Source organism: Cryptotermes secundus, unplaced genomic scaffold (assembly GCF_002891405.2).
Source record: "Cryptotermes secundus unplaced genomic scaffold, Csec_1.0 scaffold743, whole genome shotgun sequence".
Lineage (NCBI taxonomy): Eukaryota > Metazoa > Arthropoda > Insecta > Blattodea > Kalotermitidae > Cryptotermes > Cryptotermes secundus.
In genome coordinates this window covers 253,368-264,254 of record NW_019745093.1, presented here as the reverse complement: position 1 = coordinate 264,254, position 10,887 = coordinate 253,368, and the positions used below count along the sequence as shown (strand labels likewise).

General features: G+C 43.4%; 1 protein-coding gene across 2 annotated transcripts in view; it reads left to right on the top strand.

Moving 5' to 3' along the window:
• The window catches only part of LOC111874954 (facilitated trehalose transporter Tret1), a 13,150-nt gene extending 7,474 nt beyond the window's left edge, over window positions 1-5,676 (top strand). For both annotated transcript variants that reach the window (XM_023870846.2, XM_033755658.1), the window contains exons 4-6: window positions 1,317-1,525; window positions 2,923-3,195; window positions 4,613-5,676. In XM_023870846.2, coding sequence (XP_023726614.1) covers window positions 1,317-1,525; window positions 2,923-3,195; window positions 4,613-5,470 — 1,340 coding nt within the window. In that variant the 3' untranslated portion in view covers window positions 5,471-5,676. The remainder of the gene's footprint in view (window positions 1-1,316; window positions 1,526-2,922; window positions 3,196-4,612) is intronic.
• The last annotated feature ends 5,211 nt before the right edge of the window (window positions 5,677-10,887 follow it).

Genomic DNA, 10,887 nt, shown 5'->3' with positions numbered 1-10,887 from the left:
CTCACTCATGGAGCTGAGCCCTTCTTGAGAAGCCTCCAGTTGTGCAGCTGCTCAAGAAATTCCCAGCATTTTATGGAATCCGATGATTCATTACTGTGTTCAGAAGAGCCCTCCACGGGTTCGTATCCTTAGCCAGATCAGTTCAATCAATACCATCTCATCCTATTTCTCTAANTTTCCAAGCGAGCGAAGACAGTACATGCCGTTGGTACAGTTTACCAAGTATAATACATTTTCGAAAATTCCACCGTCAACATCAATGCACTTTGCAACTCGTGTGAGGACACGGCGTGTTGCTCGTCTGTACAGTGTACTGTACAGTGAAATAGCTCTATCTCGGAAACCGTTCGGAAGAGAACATATATATATCGNATTGTACTTGGAGAAGAGTAGAAGTTATGAAGCTCCTCATTATGCACGTGCTGTTTGTAATACCGGTATTTATTGTTCAAGTGACAAAGTTGGTACAGTTTTTTTTTCCTTGGCACTACAGCCCCAGTAGGCCTAGGCCTATCTCCATGAACTTCTCCGTTCACTTCGGTTTTTCTAGATCTTACACATTCGGTAGGACTCCTTGGGCGGGTGATCAGCTCGTCGCAAGGCCTCTACCTGTACACAAACACAGAAAAACGCATACACACAAACTAAACATCCCTGAGTGGGATTCGAACCCACGATCCCGATTTCCAAGCGAGCGAAGACAGTACATGCCGTTGGTACAGTTTACCAAGTATAATACATTTTCGAAAATTCCACCGTCAACATCAATGCACTTTGCAACTCGTGTGAGGACACGGCGTGTTGCTCGTCTGTACAGTGTACTGTACAGTGAAATAGCTCTATCTCGGAAACCGTTCGGAAGAGAACATATATATATCGTAGAATGACCGATACTATGACCTCCAAGAATATTGACCTTTCCTCCTGGCACATCCTGTATGTTTAGTCTTCGGTAGGAAGGGCAAAAATCCCCTTAAAGACCTTGCAACCAGTGAGAAGTCTGGCCTAGGGCCTAGGCCATAAGTACTCTACTTCTTACTGGACTTAGCTGTCAGCTCTCTTCAAAAGAGGGAACAATTCATGTATAGTCAGTATAAATCAAAATTGATAACATTAACCTTAAGCTCTACTTATCGATCAATAAAGATATGACCGCGTCAAGATTGCTGTTTTCTAGAACGTGATGTGTACCGTGGTTTCGGAGATACCTGTTTCCTCAACCCGACAGTTTCCTCCTAAACTATGCCACTTAGCTACCAAATTACATGACATCACTTCCCATAACATTGGATCTAAAGCCCCATCGTGTGTTTCAGCAAGCGTGTACGCAATAGCTAGCCCGGTGGGCTGCCTCCTGGGGGGCCTAGCCATGGACATCTGGGGCAGGCGGAAGATAAACTTTATTGGAAACGTCGGCATGGTTATAGGATGGCTTCTGATTACGTTCGCCTGGAACGCAGCCATGCTCATATCCGGCAGAATCGTCGAGGGTTTCTCAAGGAGCATTCTGGCCACGTGCATAACGGTGAGCGCTACTTCACGTCTACTCAGTACTAAGAACATTACTTTCGAGTTTACATCTTTAGCAAAATCCTAACATTCATTTCCGTAAACGGATTATTGCCTTTCTCTTTGGAAATGTATATGTTTCAAAATGCCATATTCAGGAAAATATTTTTACCTAAAAACCAGGAAGTAGGCAGATTACGTCACATAAGTAGGAAAGACCTGGATTACTCAGGTAATCTGCTGTTACTATAGTCAGGGCTACGATGGGCTGTATACGTGGTAGAGTCGTTAAGTTCGTTAAGGTATTCACATACACTTACACAGATCCACATCGGCCCTCAAAATAGTGGCCGTTGGCCGCTATGCAAGTCTGCCAACGTCGATATAGCTCCCGAAAACATTGCTGAAACAATTGGCAGGAAATTCCCGTACTGCGTCTCTTGTGGCAATGAACACCTCCTCGGACGACTGAAACCTACGACCATGTAGCTTTGCTTTCACGCAGTGAAAGAGAAGGAAATCGCATGGCGCGAGATCAGGTGAGTACGGAGGGTGTGGCAAAACGGTGACCTGTTGCCTTGCCAGTTCCTCTTGGACAAGAACATAGCGATATACAGGGGCGTTGTCGTGTAGCAACAGCCAATTCTTCCTACGCCAAACGTTTCGCTAGGGGATTTGCCTAGTTTCTGGCAGAACTTGATGTTTGCCCGTTGTTCAAACAACACATTTTCGATTTCCGCCACTTGCATTTAACTGCAGTTCACAATAGAGGTCGTAGTTCTACCTACACTGCACACAACTGCCTCTTGCTGTGACGAGAGATGAACCGACAAGGCATCATATCGTGCCTCAACCTATCCGTTGTAGTGCACTGCAACGACGCTTTGCGGCCATTCCGCGAACTTATTGACTGTAGTAGTATGTAGCTGGAAAGGGAAAAATAGGAAATTCAAGCAGCGACTGAGAAAACTCACGATAAATCTATCAGGATAGTCTGTTTTCGGGCCTACATATGAACCGAGGGGCCAATCACAATGGACGCGCGGTCTAAGGCACGAACCAACTTCCCCTGTTCGAACATTGGTATCGTGGGTTCGAATCCCACTCGAGGCATGCATGTCTGTTTGCGTTTATTCTGTTTGTGCTTTACTCTGTGTAGGTAGCTTCGTTATGATGGCTGATCTCCCATCCAAGTAGACCGACAGACTGTGTGTCGGATTAAGAAACTGAAAAGTTAGCCAAAGTCTAAAAATGGCTGTAGAACCACAGACATAAATAATATGAAGCAGGAGTCCTACCCACTCCAACACAACGTACATTAACGTTTCCTAGCTACCTCATATCGGCTGACACATGGACAGACCGTACTGCAGTGCCCTTGCTTTATCCTGACGTCAAGTTTCTCATGCGCAGGTGTTTGTGGACGAACTCGCAGACCCCACATTCCGAGGCTTCATAGTGAGTAGCATTTTCACTTGCGTGTCCGTTGGCATCATGGCTATCTCGAGCCTCGGCGCCTTGGTCGACTGGCGCACGGCGTCTGCGCTAGCTGCTCTGCCGTCCGTTGTAAACGTGATCTCACTGTATTTCGTGTCTGAGTCACCGACCTGGTTCGTGAGGAAGAATCGAATGGAGGACGCTGAGCGCGCTCTGCAGTGGCTCTGGGGGCCGGGAAATGAGGCACAAGTAAGTGTCAGTGGCCCTGGGGGCCGGGAAATGAAGTTCAAGTAAGTGTCAGTGGCCCTGGGGGCCGGGAAATGAAGTTCAATTAAGTGTCAGTGGTTCTGTGGCTCAGGGAACTAAGCCAAAGTAAGTGTCAGTGGCCCTGGGGCCCGAGAAACAAAGTCCAAGTAAGTGTCAGTGGCCCTGGGGGCCGGGAAGTAAAGCACAAGTAAGTGTCAGTGGCCCTGGTGGCCGGAAAATGAAGCACAAGTAAGTGTCAGTGGTTCTGTGGGCCGGGAAACGAAGTGCGAATAAGTGTCAGTGGCCCTGATGGACGGGAAATGAAGCACAAGTTAGTGTCAGTGCTTCTGTGGGTCAGGAAACAAAGTCCAAGTAAGTGTCAGTGGCCCTGGGGGCCGGGAAGTAAAGCACAAGTAAGTGTCAGTGGCCCTGGTGGCCGGAAAATGAAGCACAAGTAAGTGTCAGTGGTTCTGTGGGCCGGGAAACGAAGTGCGAATAAGTGTCAGTGGCCCTGATGGACGGGAAATGAAGCACAAGTTAGTGTCCGTGGTTCTGTGGGCCAGGAAACTAAGTTCAAGTAAGTGTCAGTGGTTCTGTGGGCCAGGAAAGGAAGTGCGAATAAGTGTCAATGGCTCTGGGTGCTACTATATTAGCATGTCTGACACTTTGCGTAATATTGTGGAGTATAGACCCGTTGATAAGCGGTGACTCTGTGAGCAGTTGCCGTTGCTAGGTTATGTCCGCAACATTCACTCAAGCAACAATAGAAGAACTGTGTTTTCTATGTGATCGGTGCCGAGATGTTATAACCGGGAAATGTGGAGTTGAAGGCCGGGAAATGAAGTTAAAGTAGTAGTATGTAGCTAATCCGTGTCGAGGCGGGTTCGAATAACTCCACCGTGACCCTGAGAGTCGTAGGAGACGACGAAGAGGGAAGTCTCAAATCTAAGACAGTAAAATATGGTCGCGAGTCCCAAGGGACTCAGACCCGAGAAAGACTGCACTGGCAAGGGCCAGCAGCATATACAATAGGCAGACCTGTCCTCTCGTCAGATAGGGCACCCTACAAAAAACAAGACCGTAAATGCCAAACAGTAATAAACATCTCTGGCTGTCTGACCGTCAGTCGCAATGTGACTTTGACTTAGTGAGTACTTAGTTCTGTACGGGAGTCTATGAAGAGAGGACTTCAGCCGGAGGCAGAAGAATAGCCTTTGTTGAAACCGTAACCAGGAAACGTCTAGTAACAGACTGTGCTCTAGTGAACTGTAAAGTTTAGAAATAAAGATAGAATTATAGCGGTTCGTAGTTACGACCTGTAAGTGACCAATAAATCTATTCACTAATCCAAAACTCTATAGTAAGACAATTTTACAGAATTAATTTATGCGTAATTGTAATAAATTTAATTTCTTTACAGGCAAGAGACGAACTGAGTGGTCTCATAGCGAGACTACGCCCCAGACAGCGATATCATCACAAGATCCTGGATAGTCGAGAGATTATACAAACTTTCAGAGATTTCTTCAGACCTCGAATCGTGAAACCTTTCCTAATAATACATTTATTCAACATCTTCCAAGCCTTCTGTGGTCTGGGTATATTTACATATTACACGGTCGACATTCTTTCAAAGACGAGGAAATTTGGAACACAGGTAATGGATGATTATTCGACGACTGTTTTAGTCTCCGGTGTAAGAGTAGTTACTGTTCTTGTGTCTTCGTTTCTTATGTTGAGGGTTGGCCGACGCACTTTAGCAATGATTTCGGGCGTCTTCTCTTCAGTTTCTTCTCTCTGTCTGGGCGGTCTGCTCTGCCTGAACAGTCTGGAGTTCGGTTCTCCGATTTCTCCACAACACGAAGCCAACATAGCGTTCGTATTAATAATTATTTATGCAGGAGCCATGTCCTTTGGGTTCTTTGGCCTTCCGTCTGTCATGATAGGAGAAACTCAGCCAGCCCATGTACGGGGGTTCGCCTGTGGCTACATATACACGGTGAACGATCTTCTTCTGGGAGCAGTCGTTAAGATATACCCCTGGATGTCGAGCAACCTGCAGATACATGGTCTCTTCTTCATGTTCGGAATATCGTGCGTCATGTGCACTATTTTCGTCTATCTCTTCTTGCCGGAAACACAGGGGCTGACTCTGCAACAAATTGAGGACTACTTCCGGAAACCTAACATCATGTGGATAAACAGGAACAAATATTCAGACGGAAGGACAGAAAGCGAAGACATCGACGTGGACATCATTTCTAAACCATTAAATTAGAACTGAACAAAGTGCTAAATATTTAAACTACCCCCCCCCCCATACAACGAGGTGTAAACTGCACACAGAAGCTAAATTCATGTCACCGAGTCAAAAATCCCATTTGGGCCATGTAACGGTGTTGGGTAGTAACTAAACTAACTTCATGGAGCTGAGCCCTTTTTGAGGAGCCGCCAATTGTGCAGCTACTCAAGAATATCCCAGCATTTTATGGAACCCGAAGGTTCATTACTGTGTGTTCACAAGAACCATCAACTGGTCCCTATTCTGAGCCAGATCAATCCAATCCATACCATCTCTCTAAGATCCATTTTAATATTATCCACCCACCTACGTCTTGGACTTCCTTGTGATCTCTTTCCTTTTGGCTTTCCCATCAATATCCTATATGCATTTCTCATCTCCCCCAGTCGTGCTACATGTCCTGCCCACCTCATCCTCCTTGACTTGATCATTCTAATTATATTTGGAGAAGAGTACAAGTTATGAAGCTCCTCATTATGCAGTTTTCTCCAATCTCCTGTCACTTAATCTCTCTTCGGTCCAAATATTCTCCTCAATATCCTGTTCACAAACACCCTCAATCTATGTTCCTCCCTTAATATCAGAGACCAAGTTTTACACCAATATAGAGCCACAGGCAAAATTGTAGTTTTTTATATTCTGATTTTTATGTTTTGGACAACAGACGAGAAGACAAAAGGTTCTGGACTGAATGATAGCAAGCATTACCCGAGTTCAATCTCCTCTTAATTTCCTCCTGAATCGAATTTTGATTTGTTAATGCCGTTCCAAAATATCTTAACTGTGCCACATTTTCTAAGAACCTGTTAGCTATCTTTATGTCATGATTTTGCCCTACAATCTGGAGACGGGAAAATACACTAAAATAATACCTAATAATTAACAAAGTATAACTTCCACACTGTCCAACCTGACCTTAACCTAAGCCCTGAGTCATGACGGCTACCGCATTAAATACGGAGTTGCCTCGCAAGGTACACTGAGTTATCATGACCAACCTGGGACCGGACTGACCCGGTAAGACCTTGCCGATGGCATGGCGTACATGATTTTCTGCAAGTACCCAGCCCATCCTCCTGTGGAGGTTCCGCGCAGAAATGTTTTGGTCTTACCGTTACTGTTTGCGTGGAGCTCCTCTTGTCACAGTCCTTGGTTCACTGCTGTAGCCCCGGGCTTGTTGCAACATTCGGCAAAAAAAAATTCACTTGTAACACTGACACTAACACTTCGGGTATGTCGGTCCACATTCACATACACGTCGCTAAACGAACGTTCGAGCTTTCAGGCGTCTCCTTGAAGAAACGGACGTCCGATGCAAGAAAACGGCGTTTTCAAAGTCAGCTTTATTCATACACAGACTTGTGTATTACTACATGTTACTTTACAAACACGTAGAGGCCTAAAATTTTTCATACTAGATGGAGCTGAGTAATCAGCTTTACGCCCCGGCTGCTTTACCTCAGGTGTATCAGCCCTTCGATAACCTTTGGGTTGGGGGATGCATGGACCACAGAGCCGAGCCGGATGCATTTAGGGGAGATAAGAATCTATTGCCCATAACGGAAATCGATCCCCGCAAAATATATTCACAAAATCCAGTGCAACAAAACACGCTTATATAAATTTATGGTATGTTCTTACCCATGTCATTAAAAGGGATTATATATTTCAAGTGAGACTCGTTCGTTAGTTAGAATATTTTCGTAAATTTAACATACGAAACTGCTGTTATTTATAACTTGTTGGTAAGAAAGTTTGTATTCACGAAATATTAGTGCCTTTATACTAACTGATAAGCACGCTGCACTTTTTGAAACAACATGGAAGCTGAAACACTTATCACAGTTTTTAAGTCCCCTGTGCATTTAAATGGCTGAATTCCTATTCACAGTATAAGCTATTCTACCTCAACTCTGAGTTGGGCGTAATTAATGTAACTTGCAGTCTCAATACAAACATAGAATAAATGGTACAAATTCAGAAGCAGAGTGTCAACATTTTTGTAAAAATCCACAGCTTAATAATTCATAGTTACTGCTCAAAACTGTACTTATTAATGAGCATGGTACCTTGTCGAATTATTTATAAACACCACCAACTTATTAATAATATCACAAGAAATATATATAATATACCTCGCGGGTGTATGTTAGAGTTTGTTACATATACGTGTATAAGGTAGTGCCACATAAATAAACACGAGAAAGAAAACATACAAACTACTCGAAACATAATACAGGGATCTTCACTGTACAGACGTCAACACACAACTGAGTGCAACTGAGCGAACAAGACCAGGCGGTAACAGATCGAACTACAATTGGGTAGAGTTTAATTCGATATGGTTTAATGGGGTCCGGATTAAGTACCTTTAACTTCTCTGGAGAATCAGATTTGTAAAATCATGGCTTTATATTTTCTACTGTCAGTGTTACAAAAGGAATATATTTTTTAAAATTTTCACAAACAAAATTCAAAGTCAAAAACAAAATAGATAATATTAATATGTCTATTCACTGCACAAACTAACTCCACAGAGTAGACTCTTATTCAGATGTTCATAATCTCTGAGTTACTCATGAAACCCGAAGATTCATTAACGCGTTTACAGGAAGCTGCCACTGGAACCTATCCTGAGTCAGATGGTTCATGTTCAGATAATCAGATCGCATTTATTTAAAATCCATTTTAATATTATCCTCCTACTTGCACTTGTCATCCTTATCCCCAATTCTTTCAGGCTTTCTTGCCAAACGTTTGTACGCAATTCTATTCTTTCCTATGTGTGCTACCCTCATTGGTCGAACACACCCGTAGATATATTTCGTCGCATGAAATTACTACGTGACTCATCTGTCTGTCTCAGACACAGATACATTTAGAAAAAAAAGAGTAAATTTTATTGTGTCTAATAGGAATAGGTAAATGTAAAGCTATCCCTGTAACAGGCCATGGAGGCCCATAGGGTTGTGAGACGTCGAGGCTCAAACATTTATCTAGAGAATCGGCTTAAAGATGGTAAGATTGTCAGTCTTACGCGCCGGCCGCCCTTTCCCCCCCAAGAATATTCCTAGTACTCATTTATATTAGAGGCTGAGTCGACACCAGGGCCATAATGCTGCTGGAAGGATTAGGTCAATTGGAAAAAAAAAATCCACCTCATCTGGACTCGAACCCGCGACCTTCCGGCTTGTAGCATAGTGTCTCAACCAACTATGCTACCGCGTATGTTCCCAATAATGCGTTTGGAGCATAGCTACGATACGAGTGTCCCGCAGTCCGCGTGCCTGACCGGAAATGTGACAAATGAAGGATGTGGAGCGGAGCAGTACAATGGCGCACACTAAAGTTCCTGGTTCGAAATTATATGTCCTGTTTTACGCACATTCTGTGGTTATCCTTTTAAGTGACAGGGCAGCCAGACAGTTTCATAGGAGGGACGAAGACGTACTCCTCCGTCCTATACTCGTAAACACGTTCTACGTCCCTTCAAGAAGTCCTGTGTTCGAGCATGTGCTTGCTTACTTACTTACTTATGGAGCTGAGCCCTTCTTGAGGAAACGCCAATTCTACAGCTACTCAAGAATTTCCAAANGGAGCATAGCTACGATACGAGTGTCCCGCAGTCCGCGTGCCTGACCGGAAATGTGACAAATGTAGGATGTGGCGCGGAGCAGTACAATGGCCCACACTAAAGTTCCTGGTTCGAAATTATATGTCTGTGTTTTACGCACATTCTGTGGTTATCCTTTTAAGTGACAGGGCAGCCAGACAGTTTCATAGGAGGGACGAAGACGTACTCCTCCGTCCTATACTCGTAAACACGTTCTACGTCCCTTCAAGAAGTCCTGTGTTCGAGCATGTGCTTGCTTGCTTGCTTACTTACTTACTTATGGAGCTGAGCCCTTCTTGAGGAAACGCCAATTCTACAGCTACTCAAGAATTTCCAAACATTTTATGGAACCCAAAGGTTTATTACCGTGTTCACAAGAGCCCTCCACTGGTCCGTATTCTGAGCCAGATCAATCCAATCCATCCCACCCCTCTAAGATTCATTTTAATATTGTTCACCCATGTACGCCTTGGTTTTCCCAGTGGTCTCTTTCCTTCTGGCTTTCCCACCAATATCCTATATGCATTCCTCTTCTCCATTCATGCTACATGCCCTGCCCACCTCATCCTCCTTGACTTGATCATTCTAATTATACTTGGAGAAGAGTACAAGTTATGAAGCTTTTGAGCATGGGCTAAAAAGTAATAAACGATAACATTAAACTGATCTCAGGTGACTGAAATGTGAAACAAAGAGGTTTGAAATCTTCTTATTAAAAAGGCATCAATTTTATTGTTACATACAGTTACTATTATAAATAATACTGGATAATATTCACACAAGGTAAATTACATGGCCAGTATTCTGACAGAGCTCAAACCTCAACAATAAAAATACAGAATGATCCATTTAAAACTGTACCCAAAAAACAAAATAACCCACTCTCTTCTTACTTGAGCAGCTAGAAGCAGGATTACAGATGAAGCCCTCAACTTAAAGCCCAAGGATGTGATAATGTGCTGCCTGATCAGAGTTACTGCTCACCTCAAGGAATGATGGTAGATGAGTATTAAGGAATAGTGGAACAATGATTAAATTGGGAAAATTGAATAAAGCGTGTTCTACATCTAAGTGAATACAAAATTATCATACACATACAAAGATATATTTTTAGCGGTGGGATGAGGCAGTCCATTGGTACTTAGACCATAAATTATCCTTTGTACCAAACCTAGATGCTAAGAGAATGGAACATTTGGCAAAAAGTAATTTGCAGAGTAAAGTGGAGTACTTGGAGAAATTATGCCCCCAGCAATACTACTGTCCATCACAAATCCTGCATACACTGACCTGGAATTGAACCCGGGCTACCAGAGTGAGAAGCAAGTGACTGCACAAGCTACAGCCTAGGATATGAAACATAAATCAATGCTGACAAAACATGCTGGAAGTGTTCTCCTTGTTCTGAATACAAGCATCAATCCTCTGGACCATGTTTCAAGAGAAACCAACAGGTGCTCAGCCACAGTCTACACTCCCCATCCTATTTCTATAACATCCATTTTAATATTATCCTCCCATCAACATCACTTATCATGATGGTAGTACGTGTATGGTATGGGTTTAAATGGATCACCCTATAGTAACAGGGAAGCCTGTGTAACAACACACTGAAACACAGCAGACAATGCAAAACTAGCAAGTGGAATACAGATGAAGTATTGGAATTTAATTTAAGCTGCATCTATGTAAGTAGCAGAGTAATTTGTGTCCAGTATTTTTTAACACATCACTGTGAAATTCAAAGTTTCTTGGATGGACTGATGGTTGTTATACTTCT